The sequence below is a fragment of the Brassica napus genome, chromosome C7, assembly GCF_020379485.1.
Source record: "Brassica napus cultivar Da-Ae chromosome C7, Da-Ae, whole genome shotgun sequence".
Lineage (NCBI taxonomy): Eukaryota > Viridiplantae > Streptophyta > Magnoliopsida > Brassicales > Brassicaceae > Brassica > Brassica napus.
Window position 1 is genome coordinate 19016221 of NC_063450.1, and position 18716 is coordinate 19034936.

Genomic DNA, 18716 nt, shown 5'->3' on the forward strand with positions numbered 1-18716 from the left:
ACTGCGGTTTTTAAAAATAACATTCATTCGATTTATTCAGTACTACAAAATCTAAACTATTTTCTCGATTTTGGTTCGGTTCAGTTTTAACGGATTGAACACTCCTAGGCTATTATTATTTTGTTAATTTTTTTATGGGTTGTGATATCTTATAATCCTTTCATTGTCACTGGATTTCTTTTCAGTCCAAATACAATAAATCTAATTTTTAATTTGATTATTACTGCAGAAAATATTTTGATCCAAAATCTGCATGCATAAATAAAACTATGAAACAATATAACATAATTTAGTATATTGTATCTAATTAAATAATTTTTAAAATAAAATAAACATTAGAATTGAAAATTGTTATATATAATTATATATTAGTCCGCACAAGGTGCAGGACATCAACTAGTTCAAAATATAACATATACGGAAAATCTAAGTTATTATTATATTGTTAATGTGGTTGTTTAATTTATTTTAATAAGTTGAAATAAAAAAGAATGATAGAGGAAACACAAATTTTTATTATTCAAATCATTAATTGTCGTATATACTTTAGTCACATTAAGCAATTCTGTAATTGTTATTTAAAGAAAAAATGAAGAATATTAATAATTAATTTATGGTTAGTTTAATAAAAAACTTATTATATATTTAGATGAACCAACATATTTCTCTAAGGATTATAAGAATCATTGTGGTGATGACGCATAGCTACCTCAAATATTGTAATGTTTCTCTTTTAATATATATGAGATATCCCAAATGCTCTTAAAAAATTCTAATAAGTCCCTCTTATAAAAAAATATTTTATTTTTGATTTTCTTTTTAATCGAAAACACATCTAAATACAATAACCCCTTGTTGAATCTTGAGAAGTACCAAGCCAACGACAGTACTACTAGGTTACCCACCCAAACCCGATACAAATGGATCTTATCCTATAATTTAATTTAGAAAAAAAAAATTTCCTCCTCTTTCATCTCGTCTGTCTTGTCGTCTTCTTCATTTTCATATTTTCTTTTCTTGTTTTGAATTCTTTCTCTGAAACAAGAAGCCTCAAGATCCAACGAAATTAAACCTTAATATACGACTTGGAACCAGTCCATCAACCTCGCTTCAGGTACGAAATCTGATGAACCTTACCGATTTCAGTATGGGTTTTGGTAGCGTCTTCTCATTGGTCAGCGACAGATTGGTGTTGGTTTGTCTAGGGATTGGTTCGGGTTGATTTGGGTTGAAACTAGATCGGAAACTACATGGGAAAATGTAGTTTGGGATACATCAGGTTGAATTGTTCAAGCATCCTCATGTATTGCTTCTTCAGTATAGAAACTCCATCTTCAAGCTTCCTGGTGGTCGTTTGAGACCTGGTGAATCAGGTTTTACTTTTACTCTTCTGTAACCTCTTTATCTGTGCTCAAATCTCAATTGCTGAAATCTGGTTTCTTCTTAGATATTGAAGGTCTGAAACGCAAACTCGCGTCAAAGCTTTCGGTTAACGAGAATGTTCTTGTTTCGGGTTTGGAGGTAAGAACCATGGATTCTTGTCTTCAGTATTGGTCTGATTGTTTTTGGTCTCTCTATAATACCAAAAAAACTGTAATAAAATGAAGGTAGGAGAATGCATTGGGATGTGGTTGAGACCAAACTTTGAGACACTGATGTATCCATTCTTGCCTCCCAATGTGAAACACCCAAAGGTTAGTTTAGAGCATCATTATAGGAGGGACCCAAATTAAGTCCTTAGCATTATTATTGATTACTTTAGGCTTTAAAGACAAAGTTAAGGACTTTTGAATTTTTGTTGATTATTGGTAAGGACTTTTATGAGTCCTTAGAAAATTTTGATTGTTTATTTTAATAACTAAAATAAATGTAAAAGATAAGTTTTATATAAAACATATAACATTAAACATTGAAAACATAAAAGAAAATTACAAAGATGAAAAAGAAAATTACAAAGTTGAAAAAAAAAAATTCAGAAACATGATAAACATTTTATTACATTAATAGAAACTTAAAAATTACATATTATTTTGAAGATGTCTAAATTTAGCTCATATATGTTCAATCAAATCATTTTTAATTGTTGATGGACTTGTCTATCCCGGACTCTTGTTCGTCGTTGAAGCGTATTACCGAGATTTGTAGGCATTTCGACAGAATATGTGAGGTCCTCATTTTGTCCCTGTTGAAATTCTAAAAAGTCATACTCAGTGTATGAATCTCTTTCATCTTCGACAATCATATTATGGAGTATGATACATGCTCTCATAATATTTGCTATTTTGCGTTTATCCCATAAACCGGATGGATTTTTAACCACGGCGAATCTAGCTTGCAAGACTCCAAAAGCACGTTCGACATCTTTTCGGACTGATTCTTGGGTTGTAGCAAATAACGATTTTTTTGGTCCTTGTGGTAGTGAGATAGATTGAATAAAAGTCACCCATTTCGGATATACCATCTGTGAGATAGTAACCGAAATGGTAGTCTGTTCCGTTGACAGAGGAGTTGACTTCCGGGGCAACACCGTTAATAATGTCATCAAAAACATTGGATCGATCAAGAATATTTAGATCATTCATAGTACCTGGAGCTCCAAAAAACGCGTGTCATATCCAGAGGTCATATGAAGCTACCGCCTCCAAGACAATTGTTGGTTTGTCGGTTCCTCGTGAATACATTCCTTTCCAAGAGGTAGGACAATTCTTCCACTCCCAATGCATGCAATCGATGCTTCCAACCATTCCGGGAAATCCACGGTGTTCTCCAATATTGAGTAGTCTTTCAAGATCAGCTGCCGTGGGGTGCCTAAGGTATTCATCGCCAAACAAGTTGATTATTGCAGCGGAAAACTCATGCAAACATTTTCGAGCTGTTGTTTCACCAAGTCTTACATATTCGTCGACAGTATCAGCCCCACCACCATATGCCAATTGACGAATTGTTGCGGTGCATTTTTTGAGCGGTGAAAAACCGGACCGTCCGGTAGCGTCTTGTGTTGGTTGAAAATACGCTACTTCCGTAGAGAGACGATGCACAATACTCAAGAACAAAGCCTTGTTCATTCAAAACCGGCGGCGGAATAAATTGTGAGGATATGTAGGATTATCACAAAAATAATCATTCCAGAGTTGATCTACCTTCTTCTCGGTTTCGCTCGATAAAAATACGTGGTTTCCGCTGTTTTGGTTCTGGAATGAAATTTTCGAATAAATCATCAAATATGTCATCATCATCATCATCATCTCTGTGGTAATGATAATGGGAAGATGATGCCATTGAAAATTTAAAAAAGAGAGAAAAGTATTCGAAAGAGAAGAGAAGAGGGGTGATTCGCATATTTTAAAGAGGAGACCATATCATATTTATACACAAGGAGTGCATCTTGTTGTTCTTCTGACCCCATGACAAGCAAACCTCTCGTGAACACTAAAATATTTGAACATTACAAAATCTTGTGACTTTGTAGTACATCATGTGAAAGAAACAACCAAAAAATGCTTGTTACTTTACATAACCATACAACACAAGTCCATGGTAATTGAAACAAATACAAAGACATAACCATAAATATGTTTGTAGCTTGGTTCACAAGTTTTACGGTTTACATATAACACAAATACTCTCACCTCACGTTTACATAACCATAACCAACACTCCTACTAATAAGACTAAAACCAGAACCATTTATTTACTCAAACAACAACCATTCAATCACAAACAACAACCATTCAGTCAATTAACAATACAATCGAATCTAACAACGAGGTACAGAGGAGTTAGCTTACCTTGTTAACAATCGATTCTATTGAGAGAAGGAGATCGCGATTCGGCGGATAGATCAGAGAAGTGAGGGAGAAGAGATGCGATACGCAGAGAGGTGGCGATTGTAACCGAGATCGGAGAACGCGGTGTCGAGGTCGGTGTCGTCTCCTGTAATCGCCGTCGCCAGAGAATGAGAGAAGATAGGCGAAGAAAATGAAGTCGATACTTCAAGTGTTGTAACTCTCCCGATTCGGTCTTCCTCTCGGGTTGCGACGCGTGTCCTTAAGGACAGGCATTAAACGTATACTAATTAACAAACGAAAGCTTCGTCTCTAACTCCCTTTTGTTTAAAAAAATAATAATTAGAGGTTAAGGACAGTGTTAAGGACACTGATAATGATGCTCTCAGTTCCCCACTTCCATGTTAGTAAAAGTTGACACTTTTTGAAGATTCTTATGTTTCACATAAAGCTCTATCTTCTTCTTTTCTGTTCAGGAATGCTTAAAGCTTTTTCTTGGGAGACTAGCGCTACATCAGCAGTTTTTCGTGCCTAAAAACTTCAAACTCCTCGCTGTTCCCTTGTCCCAAATCCATGAGAATGAAAAGGTAAAAAAATACTAAGGGGGGCTTATTGAATTAGGGATTTCATAAAATTTCAGTTTTTTTGAAAAAACCGATGACGACGTCTTTGGTAGTTTTAACTTTTTTTCTCTAGTACCTCAAAAAGTCATAACAATGGCTACTATCATTCAGGTAAGCTTGTTTCACAACCCATTTCTGCCACTCTTATCATCTGATCTTTCCTCACGCTTCGCCAACGCCATCATCATCTCAAATCTCCTCTTCGATCAATCAATCAAATCAAATCAAATCAAAACCGCCTTTTACCTTCACTACTGTAGGGGCTGGATTCGACCATCCCCCAAGGCCCGACGAATAGACGGCCCGGCCCGTATAAGGTACAGCAATAGCTCGGCTCATCGGCTCGAAGCGCCGACTCCTCGACGCGACACGAGAGTACTTTTAGTCCATCATACGCCGAATAAACGCGAGCGGTTTAGCGATCTCACGGCCTCTCGAAGGAGCATGTACTCCTCGGCCCAACGAGTTAAAAGCCCACAAAGACGATGCGAGTTAGGTCACGGGAGGGCATTAGGTCAACTATATAAGGAGAGAAAGGGTGCAACGTAAAGAGGATCCGAAATCACTCATACATACTTGGCGGCTAGATTAGGGTTTTGACATGGGTTATCTCGCTTTGTTGTATCTCTCCGGTAAAGCTCTTTGAGCTCCGGTTCTTTTCCTTTTACGCATTCCCTTTCCTTGTAACCGACGAAACGCTTTTCCGACCATCAATAAGACGTCTTTGCTTAACCCACATCTAAAAACCGAACGTTCTGTCGTTCAGTACCGTTTCCTGATCAAACAGTTGGCGCCCACCGTGGGGCTCGAACCCACGACCACAGGGTTAAGAGCTATCATGGCGCGCCTTGCACAGCAAAACGCAGCCCAGAAGGCGGCGACCGACCAAATCGCGGCGCTCGCAAAGATCTTAGCCCCTCTCGCTGCGAACATGGAAGCCTCGACGGCGCAGTACCGAAGACATCTGTTTAGCACAGAAAGAGTGACCGACGCAGCACCGGCGCGCGCAGAAGACCAAGACGTCAACGACGACGACATGGCTCAAACCCCTGGGGGTCTCGACGCGCAAACCATAAACGAGCTCGACGCGTTAAAAAAATCAGTGCTTGATATAAACTCCAAGATTCATAACGTGACTATGTCCGCTCCCCAGATCGAGCGCGTCCTCGCAGAGTCTCTCCGGACACCGTTCACTGAAAAAATAACGAATGTCCGACTCCGAAGGATGGAAAAGCTCCGTCTTCCGACCTTCGACGGTGTTTCCGACCCTTTTGCTCACGTCACATCCTTCAACATCGCGATGCGACGTGCAAACCTCTCTGGCGAAGAAAAGGACGCCGGCTTTTGTCAACTGTTCGTCGAAACCCTAGAAGGCATCGCTCTCAACTGGTTCACCGGCCTCCAGGAGAACTCCGTCAGTAGTTTTCACGACCTTTCGACGGCTTTCCTAAAAAATTATATCATGTTTACTCGACAGGAAGCCACCGCTACGTATCTCTAGAATCTCAACCATGCCAATGGGCAAAGCCTGAGGGACTTTATGGAAAAGTTTAAGTCCATCGTCTCGAAAGTCGACGTACCAGACCACATAGCCGTAGAGTCGTTGATGAACACCCTCCATATTAAATCACCATTCCGAGCTGACCTCTATCGGCATCCGACAAGATCAGTGCCGGACGCTATCGCTTAATCCAACAACTTCATTCGAATGGAGGAAGATACCAGAGCTAAGGCGGCAAAATAAGCGGCGGGAACACAAACGCCCGCCCGAACGAACGACACCCGTCAAGAACCGCGCCAACATTCTACGAGCGGCAAACCCAACCCGAAGAGGGGTTACATGAACGCAGTGGACGAAGGGGAACCCTCAGGCTCTGCGGTTGTCGTGCTAGAAAAGGGATGGAATCATTGGGACCGAGACACCGCGCAGCAGAAATCCAGTTCTCCCGAACCAGCGAGCTCGAATGCTGCGGAACCAAGCAAGTGGTGTTCGTATCATGAAGTCAAGTCGCACGACACGAAGGATTGCAAATACCTTTTCGGACATTTCCTCAAGTCGATCAAAACTGGCAAAATCGAGATAGAGCCTCCTCCGCATAAGCCAATAAACAATAAGAGTTGGAGCAAAAACAAAGAGAAGAAAACTCAGAAATCACAAGCAAGGGCTCCTCAGAAAGAAGACCAAGCCAGTCTCGAGAGAGCCCCAGTGAACAATCTCAACCTCGAGGGTGAATCAACTAATGAAGAACCACACAAAAATCGGCTACGAGTGGAAGTGAATCTCTCTCAACAGGCCGACTCCTCAGATGACGAAATCCCGCCGATAGCATAAGATTTGCGTGAAAAGTTGGGGAGACAAATGGACTCCAAAGACCTACGCGCCTTGCTAGAGCAGAAGCCCGCAAAGGTATCAGTAAATGAGACGGATCTCAGGACGACCCTCAATGAATCTAAAGCGAGAAAGACCGCCCACACCGTAGCTACTCCGAGCCTCGAACCTCAACCCACTGACTTACGCGAGCATATCAATTCCAAAGCTGAAGACCTGCATGTCAAGCTTAGTCAGCCCAAAAGATGCGATTCACGACCATGCCTCGAAGCGAAGCGACAGGCGCAACTGGAGTTGATGAAGGCTACGAGCGTCCCGCACCTCAATGTGATAATGGGTGGTTTACCTCCTTGCGGGGACTCGGTAAGAGCAGTTAAAGATTACAGACGGCAAGCTGTCACCGCTAAGAAGTGGCCCTCAAGAGTCAAAGATGACCATCAAATCTCTTTCTCAGCGGCCGATACTCACGGCATCAGCATGCCGCATAATGACCCGCTCCTCATTGATATTGGAATTGGCGAGTGCCAGGCCACGAAGGTTCTCGTCGACACGGGCAGCTCGGTCGACCTTATATTTCGAGATACGCTCGATAAGATGGGGATCGACCTACGCGACATAAAGCCCTCTTCACGCACTCTCACGGGGTTCAACGGCTCCTTGGAACAGATGATCGGAACAATACATCTCCCGGTTTACGCAGGGGACATAACCCGAACCGTTAAGTTCTCTGTTATCCGAGCTAAGGCGCCTACGCTATCCTCGGCACCCCTTGGTTACACTCCATGAAGGTCATTCCCTCTACTTATCACCAGTGTGTTAAGTTTCTTGGGAAAGATGGAACAACACAGACGATCCGCGGGGACCAACGGGCTGCGAGAGAGCTGCTTATCGTCGCAGTCAAATTACAACAGTCAGTTTCTCTCGTCAACACAGTTACCAAACCGATCCATAAGATCTACCCTCAGAAGGAAGAAATTTGTGAGGTCCCCATTGATGAAGCCGACCCATCAAGGATCGTACGTATCAGCGTCGCAGATCATTTCCTTCCTCAAAGCGAACTCTGCTACTTTTGCATGGGCGACTTCTGATATGAAAGGAATAGACCCCGCAGTCACGTCCCACGAGTTGAACGTTGATCCGACGTTCAAGCCAATCCGACAGAAGAGACGGGAGTTCGGACCCGAACGATCCAAAGCAGTAAACGAGGAAGTCGACAGGCTACTCGACGCAGATTTCATTGCCGAGGTATGATATCCAGAGTGGCTAGCCAATCCTGTCGTAGTAAAGAAAAAGAATGGGAAGTGGCGCATTTGTGTCGATTTCACTGATTTGAACAAGGCTTGCCCGAAAGACAGCTACCCTTTCCCACACATCGATCGTTAGTAGAATCGACAGCCGGCAATGAACTCTTAACCTCCATGGACGGCTTCTCGGGGTACAACCAAATCATGATGCACGTCGATGCCTTTCAGCCTAAAGAACGCGGGAGCGACCTACCAGCGTCTGGTCAACATGATGTTCGCCGAAAAACTTGGCAACACTATGGAGGTTTACATCGACGACATGCTGGTCAAATCACTTCGTGCCGAGGACCATCTCAGCCCTTTGCGAGACTGTTTCAAGACGCTGAACGAGTACGGGATGAAGCTCAACCCGGCGAAATACACCTTCGACGTCACAATAGGAGAATTCCTGGGTTATATCGTCACTCAGCGAGCCATCGAAGCAAACCCAAAACAGATAACGGCGATCCTTGACCAACCTAGTCCGAGGAACACTCGTGAAGTACAGCGATTAACCGGAAGGATTGCGGCACTCAACAGGTTCATCTCAAGATCTACGGATAAATGTCTCCCTTTTTACGAAATCTTGCGGGGAAATAAAAGATTCGTCTGGGATGAAAAATGCGAAGAAGCGTTCAATCAGCCTTATCCTTATACATCGCCGTCACTTCCTCGGCAGCAGTAGCGTACTCATACGAGAGGATCAGGGCAAACAAAAACATATTTTCTACATCAGCAAGCACATGACAGAACCAGAGACGAGATACCCAACCTTGGAGAATATGGCTCTCGCCATCATCACCTCGGCGAGAAAACTTTACTTCCAGTCGCATACCATCAAGGTGCTCTCCAACCAACCCCTTAGGACGGTGATGCAAAACACCAACCAATCAGGAAGACTAACTAAATGGGCAGTGGAACTAAGCGAGCACGACATCGTGTACAAGAATCGCTCAGCAGCTAAGTCACAAGTCCTTGCTGATTTCTTGATCGAGTTAACGCCGGAGCTAGAACAAGATCTTGTACTACAAAGCCTAAACTGGATACTGCACGTAGATGGGTCATCTACGAACAAAGGTTCGGGGGTAGGCGTACAGTTACGGTCACCTACAGGCGAGCTAATCCAACAGTCGTTCAGTTTTGGTTTCGCGGCATCCAACAATGAAGCCGAATACGAGTCTCTCATCGCAGGCCTCCGTCTCGCTAAAGCAGTCAAGGCCAAACGAATCAGCGCGTACTGTGATTCCCAGCTCGTGATGAGTCAGTTTCTCGGAGACTACGACGTCATGAAAGATAGGATGGACGCCTATCTGAAGCTCGTCAAAGACATCACACAAGATTTCAAGTTCTTTGAACTCACGAAGGTTCCTCGCGGAGAGAACGTATGCGCTGACGCCCTCGCAGCCCTCAGAAGCAAGCTACACGACCAAGTGAAGAGGACGATCAAGAAGCCAAGCATCAGTCCAACAACAGAGCAGCTAACCATCACAGCGTCCGTCACTGATGCAATGCACATTGACGAGGCAGAACCTCGCACAACAGAAGATCAACTCGATGATTGACGAACGGAGTTCATCGCTTACTTAGCCGATGGCATACTACCTACCAAGAAGTGGGAAGCAAGACGACTCAAACGACGCAGTGCGCACTTCGTCGTCATGGACGGAGAACTCCATCGATGGACCGCAACAAAAGTACTCCTCAAGTGCATTTCCGGGGATGAAACAAGGCTCGTTATGGCCGAAACGCATGAAGGAGCGGCATGCAATCACTCAGGAGGGCGAGCTATCGCACTGAAGGTGAAGAACCTCGGTTTCTATTGGCCAACTATGAACGCAGATTGCGAGTTCTACGTCAAGAAATGTGACAAGTGCCAGAGACACGCTTCGACCATCCACAGCCCGACGGAGTTGCTCCATACCTTGACGGCGCCGTATCCTCTCGACAGAAGAGATTCATCCTAGTCCTAACGGATTACTTCACTAAGTGGGTAGAAGCAGAAGCCTACGCCAGCATCACCGATAAGGAGGTGCAAAAGTTCGTTTGGAAAAACATCATCTGCAGGCACGGACTCCCCTACGAGATAATCACACACAACGGATCCCAGTTTATCTCACACAAATTCAAAGAGTTCTGCGACAGGTGGAGAATTCGACTCAACATGTCCACGCCGAGGAACCCGCAGAGTAACGGTCAAGCCGAGTCCACCAACAAGACAATCTTTGACGGACTCAAAAAGCGACTCGGCTTGAAGAAGGATTGTTGGGCCGACGAACTAGATGGAATCCTATGGTCCCATAGAACAACTCCGCGTGGAGCAACGAAAGCCACCCCTTTCTCGATGGCCTACAAAGTCGAAGCAATGGCACCCGCTGAGGTAAACGTAACGAGCTTACGCCGTTCCAAGATGCCGTAAAACATCGAACTTAACCATGATATGCTCCTCGATGCATTGGATAATATAGAAGAGAGACGCGACCAAGCGTTGCTTCGCATTCAGAACTATCAACATCAAATCGAGAGCTACTACAACAAGAAGGTTAAGTCCCGTCCCCTCGAATTGGGTAACCTAGTCCTCCGCAAGGTGTTCGAAAACACTAAAGAATGGAAGGCCGGCAAACTCAGAGCCAACTGGGAAGGACCTTACAAGATCACCGAGATAGTCAAACCCAGAGTCTACCTCCTCGAAACTTCAACCGGAGAAACGGTGCCACGAGCCTGGAACTCGAAGCACCTTCGACTATTCCACAGCTAAGCAAGCACCAAAAGCGGGTGAACGACTAACGGTCACGTTCACTCGTTCCAAAAAAAAAAACCGAGTAAATGCGCTCCTAGCCACTTTTACTCGGAAAACAAAGAACTACGAATCGCTTGATCCCCCACAAAGGAGGTACGTAGGCAGCCTTAACGGGTCCAGCTGTAACAAAAAAAAACAAACTCCTCTCTCGAGAAGTTGCACCCATGCGATGCCTACACGAGCTCGTCCCGACCTCTCAATCAAACGTACTGGCACTCGCACCCCACCACCGAATATGTCCTGATCAGACACGTACTCGCATGGACTTGGTTATATCACAGCAACAAGCTGATATATCCGAAATGACGACCTCTACCTATTTTATGATTTACTAGAGAAGGTTTGGCCAACCAAATACCTGGGATCACTTTTGAATCAGAGTTGGGACCGTTGTCATTTGAAATTCTTAGTCCCGAGTTACCCGCCTTTAGTTCGTACTTAGTCAAAGCACAGATCGTTGCGACGAACAAACGAGGTAACTTAACGACTAAATGGCCCAGCGACCTACGGTTGCAAGCAGGGAAGTTAACTACAGGGTTAGGGCTGAACCCTCTTTTGTTTATTATAAGCCCAACCCTATTTTAACCCTATTATAATCAAGGGTTAGGGGTGGTACCAGGGTTAGCTCATTTAATTGAAAAAAATATTTCATTTATTTTTGTTCTTAAATTTTAAAGATAAAAGTAGAAAAATTAAGATATGATATGATTCTTTCCTCCAATTTGTTGGGCATCAAAATCAAAAGTTTTTCTCCCAATCGCAAAATCGAGTTTTTGCTCCACACTAAGAATAAAGTTTTTCCGTCAAAAAACAAAAATTGTGTTTTTTCCGCCAAAACCTAATATGGGTTTTTTCACCAAAACCGCAAAATCAAGTTTTCCCGCCAAAACCGCAAAATCAAGTTTTCCCGCAAAAACCGCAAAATCGAGTTTTCCTGTCAAAACCGGTAAATCGAATTTTCCCGCCAAAACTGTAAAATCGTGCTTTCCTGCCGAAACAGCAAAATCAAGTTTTCCGCCGAAACCGGCAAATCTGGTTTTCCCGCCGAAACCGCAAAATCTAGTTTTCCCCTCAAAACCGCAAAATCGAGTTTTTCCGCCAAAACCGCAAAATCGAGTTTTCCCGCCGAAACCGGCAAATCGAGTTTTCCCGCCAAAACTACAAAATCGCGTTTTCTCACCGAAACAACAAAAACGAGTTTTCCGCCGAAACCGGCAAATCGGGTTTTCCCGCCGAAACCGCAAAATCGAGTTTTTCCGCCGAAACCGAAAAATCGAGTTTTTCCGCCAAAACTAAAACCGCAATATCGAGTTTTCCCTCCAAAACCGGCAAATAGAGTTTTCCCGCAAAAACCGTGAAATTGAGTTTTACGGGTTTTCCAGAAAAGCTTAATTTTACGTTTTCACGGGAAAATTCGATTTTGAGGTTTTGGCGAAAAACTCGATTTTGATTTTTTTGGCGGGAAAACTCGATTTTGAACTTCCTCCTGGAAATTCGATCGATGCACCGACGAATCCTCTCCCACGAGATATTTCCCCAACGTTCTTGATCGAGTCTCGCTACTGCACGCGCACTTGACAGGAATTCCTCTGGGTACTCGGGTGACGTCGGATGATCAACTGCATAAAACAAAGAAAGAAAGACAGAAAAGAGGAGGTCAGTACCCGAGAAACCGACATGGACTAATAGAAGTGTTCTACCAAGCAAAGTGTTCCATAGAACTCGATAATCTTCGTCTGGAGGATCATCGAAGGCACAGTCGTCAGACTTGACAAAGAAATAGGACTGCTGCCAGTCCACCGTCTTGGTAGGATGCCCCCCAATCACGGTGTAGTTTGGCCGCATCCTAATCAAGAGAAGGCCTTCATCTTGCGGGTTAATGGACGTCAGCTGCTCAAACGCCCAAACACTGAAAGTGACGTCGATCTCAGCAGCCATGACCATCAAGGAGACCGCAATGCGCCATGAGCCATTCAGGAATTGACTGAGCGCCGCATGCGACGCCTCACATACGACGTAACTAACCGAGGAATCGGGAACCAAAGCTTCGTATCATCGTGAAAATAGGATTCGTAGACGCATTGAAACCCGACAGGCGGCAACCAAGGCCTCTGACTCTCCGAAGGAATCAGGAAGGTCACTCCGACTCCTCCACGCTCCCTTAGAAGCCTCTTCACGCTACCCGGAGTCGAGCACGTCTTGAGAACGTTCTCCCAAGATTGACCGCTTACTTTCGACGGACGCAGAAGCTCGGGAGACAAAGCGGGAAGCTCCTCAAAAATTCCCCCGGGATAGTGGCACGTCGGTACATAGTTAATAGGAGGAGTCTCGTCCCTCGCGCCTCCCCGACCGTCCCTCGCGCAAGCCTGCTCGTCATTCGGAGCTTCTCTAACCGTTCCTAGGTGAAGACGCGCCGACTCGGAGACTAACAGCCTCTCAGGAACGTCCAGGCTTCGAACATCCATCATCGCCTCACGATGGATCGACTCAAACTCCTCGAGCGGATCCTCGGTCGCGTCTCTCGATGGACTCGACGAAGTCACGGCCGCCTTTCCTTTTTGCTTACGAGATAACCTCCCATCGGACAACATAATGCTATATATGATACAACAACAATGTAGCGAGAGAAGCAGAGAGGAAGAGAGAGAAAATACCTAAACACGCGAAGAAGAATGAAGAGAGCGAGAAGTAAACGGGTATTTATAGGAAGAAGTTCTGGGCGCTCCCCGAGGCGTCATCATTAGGCCTACTTGGGCCTATTTGGGCCTTGAAAAGGCAGTTAGCTGCCCACGAGACCGACGTGTCGTTTCAACTTCCCGCTTCAACCCGGTTCGACCTATACCAAATCAACGATTGAGATCAAAATTCGGTTAACATCTTTCGAAGTACCATTCGAGCCTCGCGACTTTACGACGGACAGTCTATGCTTCAAAACCATCATCTCCCAAATTCATCGAGTTCAACGAAACGCTTATCCGACCATAGGGCGTAGGGACTTACTGTAGGGGCTGGATTAGACCATCGCCCAAGGCCCGAAGAATAGACGGCCCGGCCCGTATAAGGTACAGCAATAGCTCGAAGCGCCGACTCCTCGGCGCGACACAAGAGTACTTTTAGTCGATTATACGCCGAATAAACGCGAGCGGTTAGCGATCTCACGGCCTCACGAAGGAGCATGGACTCCTCGGCCCAACGAGTTAAAAGCCCGCAAAGACGATGCGAGTTAGGTCACGGGAGGGCATTAGGTCAGCTATATAAGGAGAGAAAAGGTGCAACGTAAAGAGGATCCGAAATCACTCATACATACTTGGCGGCTGGATTAGGGTTTTGACCTGGGTTATCTCGCTTTGTTGTATCTCTCCGGTAAAGCTCTTTGAGCTCTGGTTCTTTTCCTTTTACGCATTCACTTTCCTTGTAACCGACGAAACGCTTTTCCGACCATCAATAAGACGTCTTTGTTTAACCCACATCTAAAAACCTAACGTTCTCTCGTTTCAGTACCGTTTCCTGATCAAACAACTATATTCAGTATGATGTTCTTTGGTTCATATGATGCAGACTTATGGGCAAATCATATCGCAGATTCCCAAGCTTCTTTCGAAGTTCTCCTTCAACATGATGGAAATATGATGGACAAAAACCTTGCGATCATTGCAGCTAGTAGTGCTTGCGATAAGATTATATATATTTGGTGAAATCTTTAAAAACCTTGATATTTGTTGATTAAAGAGTGGTAGACATGAAGTATAATGATAGTGGTGTTTAGTACATAGACTTATAGTCGATGAAGTTTATATATAGGTAAACGAATAGAGACATGTATGCTTAATTGCTTATATGTATTTCTTCGTAAATAAAGTTAGAAGAACTATATGTAAAAATGGTAATGTTGAAAACGGTTTGTGATCAATAAAATGATGTACTCTATCAAATGCTAAATAAGTTTTGCGTTTTAAACTGTGGAGATTTAGGCTTGAAAAATTTAAGATTCGAGTAAATCTTTAAAGAAATTTGAGATTTGAGTAAATCTTTAAAAAAAATTGTGAGTTTTAAGGGGTTTTGAAGAAATTTCAGAGTTTGTGAATTTTTTTTTGAAATTTTAAATATTTATTTAGAATAATATTTTTATTCTTTAACTACTATAATTTGGTATTTTTATCGTCTTATGAAATATATAAAAGTTTTTTATTTTTTTTATTTGATTAATTTTATTGACAAGATCCATATTTTTTAAAACTGCAACTTTTTAATAAACTGGATAACACATATTAAACACTATCGGATTAAACAACAATAAAAATAATAATAAACAATTTACTCATATATATATATATAATATTATAGTTATACTTCATGTTCTAAACATCGGCCGCCTAGCCGCCTAGGCGCTACGCGTTACTCTTCCGCTCCGATTTATGCCAAATCGGTTTAAAAATTCAGATATCCGATTTTTTCCGCCTAGACCGCCTAAATGACCGCCAAGGCGGCCGCCTAATCTATTTTTATTTATTTTTATTTTATTTTTATTTTTTTTTATTTTTATTTGTTTATTTGATCTAAAATTTTATAAATATCATTTATATTCATAATTTTGATAAAAATTACACTATATTAAGTTTATATATTATATTTGTGTGTTTTATACAATCTTAAACATGAAAATGTATTAATGTAATACACAATTAAATATTAACATGTTTTATAACATAGTAAACCATCTAAAAATTCTGCCCCGCATAATTTCCGATTAATCCCCGATTTTCTCTTTAGGCGCTAGGCCCAACCCAACCGCCCGGCTAGCGCCTAGCGCGTTCCCGAACAGGTTATACTTAGTAATACATGGTAATCTTCAAGGTATAAAATGTAGGATTAAAGTTTAAAAATCATTTTTTTCTACAAACACATTTTGTTTGTCAGTAAATATTAAGGAGAAATTGTCACAAACACCACATTCATAGTATCACTTTTCATGTTTACACTAATCACTTTTACCCTCACTTTTAATGAAGGGTGAAATACACTTATATCCTTATGGTTAACTAATCTAGACTTAGGATTTAAAGTTGAGGGGTGGGATAGGGTTTTTAGAATGTGAAATTTAGGATTCTAATAAATATATAAATAAATACTTAATTTTTATTAAAAAAAATTTAAAAAATAGTTTCAAACATAATTTTCGATTTTCAAAAAGAAATTTTGAAAAAAAATAAAAAAATTTCAAAAAAATAATTCAAAAAACAAAATTTATAAAAAAGTTCGAATTTGAAAAAGTATAATTCGAAAACAAAAAAAAATTACTTTTATTTTTTTATTTTTTATTTATTTAAATAATGAATTATTATATATATATAGATAACAAGGGTATAAGAGTCTTTTGCCACTTAATGAAGAAGGTATTTTTAAAAATGTCCCTTTAGTGGTGGTAAAGATGAAAAGTGGTATCATGAAAGTGGTAAACATAAAATTTCTCCAATATTAAGTTGATGTAATATATCACAATGCACTTTTCATCATTTACAAATAATTAAAAAAGTTTAAAAAACATTTATTTTCTTATTTTAGATTTTAAAAACGTGTTTATGTTTCATAATAAAAATTTTTTGTTTTGTTCATGTTAAAATAATAATATAAAAATACTCATGTAAACCGTGCATCTGTTATATACATAAATTTAATATTCTAATTATACTTAGTAATTCTTGGTAATCTTATTACTATCTTACACATAGTAATACTTTGGTAAATTTAAAGTTTTATTAATAAAACCATATCCAAATGAAATATTTGGTAGGACAACCAATTATTTTATACAATGAAAGTTATTAAGAAAGAGTATTACATAAACAGTTTACGAGAAATAAATATTATAGATTCTTCTTACTATAGCAGTATGATTCACACAACAACCATGAAAGTTAATGAATCATTTTAGGAAAATGATAAATATTCTTAAAACTATAGAAAATAATCATCTAAATAGTTATAATAGTCTTATTTACTGTATACATAGTCTACTAATAGATAATATATGAGTTATGTATGTTAAATATACGCACTACTTGCAATATATAGGGGTTTCAAATTACACGTAATAAAACCAAGTAATCTTAGTAATCCGAATTACACATAATAAATCCAGTAATCCGAATTATACACAATAAATCAAGTAATCCTAGTAGTCCGATTACACACAATAAATCCAGTAATCCTAGTAATTCGATTACACACAATGAAAACATATAAAGAAAAGCTCTCTCAGCTTCGCACTTCATTAGCATCTTGCCTTATTCCTCTTCATGTCGTTGCGTATGATACATACACACCAATCATGCGTGTAACCAAATCGATCAGAGTATTAGGAACTCATGTGTCAAAACTATCAGGATAATCTTGAGCTAACATATCTGCAACGATTTGTGGTATGCCTTTCCTACTATTAGAAAATGTTCAGAAGTTTGCGCATATATAAAAAAAATCCTCTCAGGCCCGTTTCCCTAGGTGCGCCGTTTCGGATGGATCTCTTCCTGTCCAACTTCGTCGCTCCTCCATCCTCCCTATGAAGCAACCTTGTTCCTCCTCCATGATCCTGATGGTCACTGCTCCTCCTCCGTTGCATATCAGACCTCCTCCGGATCCGCCTCCGTACGAGTATCCTCCGCTTGAAGCTCTCTCCTCCGTCGCTCCACCGGAACCTCCAGACCCTCCAGACTCTGTCTTTCTCCTTGTTCTTCCTCGAAGCCTTGAAGCCTCCGCCAGATTCTCTGCGCCTGATTTAACCCAAATCCTGGAGTTTAAGCTTCTTTGTACAATGGTGGCGACAAATCTCAGTGGTGATGGTGCCCGTCTTGTGTTCTTTAGTGACACTGCTTTCACCTTTGTGTGTTTATCTCCTGTTATGTGCAGGTCGTGTCCTTGTTGGTGTGTGGAATGGTCTTTTCTTAGACCTTGTCTCGACCTTCCCTTTTCCCCTCCTGTTACAGTCCTCCAGGTTCATCTTAGTTCTCCACTCTTTGCTAACCATTGTTCTGTTGAATGGGTTGGTATGCTAGTCGATTGGATGACACTGGTTTTGTGGCTACTGATTTTAAATGATGTTGTGCTGATGGACTTTGTTTCCTTCGGCTCTAACCTTGTGCCGTTGAGTGGCTTTTATATCGTCTCAGTGCGATCCCTTACTGTTGTATGCAGTTCTCTCATTGTATTCAGTCTGGCTTTTGGTGTTGTGTTGTTGTCTTTCTCTTTTTGGTGGCAGTTAGAAGAGAAACCCAATGGTGTATTTCTTCCAGTGAATACGGTGTTAACGGGTTTTGATTTCCCGGTTGGTTCCTGTCTGGACCACTCTCATCTCCCAATATTTCCTCTTGTATGGAGTGAATTGGATGTCCAAGTGTTACTGGTATTGCAAGGATCTTCCTCGCAGCTAATGCACGTCTCTGCTTTTGGTGCAGTGTTTGTGACCTTTGGGGTTACATTAGATGTGATTGTTCAAGAAATTTATGAAATTGTTGTCAAGCGATTTTTATGGTTTCTTTCTGTCATTTGCATCTTTTTTCTATCATATGTTTTACCAGTCTCTTTTGTTTGGTTTCTTATAGCTTTGTTCTATCCTCCTTTAATGGAGTGTAAACTGTAAACTCTTCTAATTTAAATGCAAGTTTGGTTTGATCAAAAAAAAAAAAAAAAAAATGTTCAGACATTTAAGACTATATTGTTTGGGTTAACCACTACTATCTTACATTTTCCAAACTATACACTTCATTTTTATTGTATTCAAGATAAAATTTATGCAAAAATCAACATAATAAACTTAAAACCCAGAAACACACAATTTTAAAATTAGTTTTCAATCTTCCAAAATTCTCAGTAAATCTTAAACAATTTACATTACCCAAAATGCAT

At 41.4% G+C, this 18716-nt stretch overlaps 1 protein-coding gene across 4 annotated transcripts; it reads left to right on the top strand.

The window, feature by feature from the left end:
* Nucleotides 1-858: 858 nt before the first annotated feature.
* On the top strand, nucleotides 859-14774 carry LOC106421411. 4 transcript variants are annotated; one of them, XM_048763530.1, is made up of 5 exons: nucleotides 859-1114; nucleotides 1186-1373; nucleotides 1448-1521; nucleotides 1608-1694; nucleotides 4262-14369. In XM_048763530.1, exon 5 carries the CDS (start codon nucleotides 8635-8637, stop codon nucleotides 9580-9582), a length of 948 nt encoding a protein of 315 aa, XP_048619487.1. In that variant the 5' UTR covers nucleotides 859-1114; nucleotides 1186-1373; nucleotides 1448-1521; nucleotides 1608-1694; nucleotides 4262-8634; the 3' UTR covers nucleotides 9583-14369. The 4 variants fall into 4 exon arrangements, 2 of the variants coding, with proteins under 2 accessions (XP_048619487.1, XP_048619488.1); XM_048763531.1 differs by having other exon boundaries at nucleotides 1206-1373; XR_002659663.2 differs by lacking the exon at nucleotides 4262-14369 and adding an exon at nucleotides 14400-14774 and having other exon boundaries at nucleotides 891-1114.
* The last annotated feature ends 3942 nt before the right edge of the window (nucleotides 14775-18716 follow it).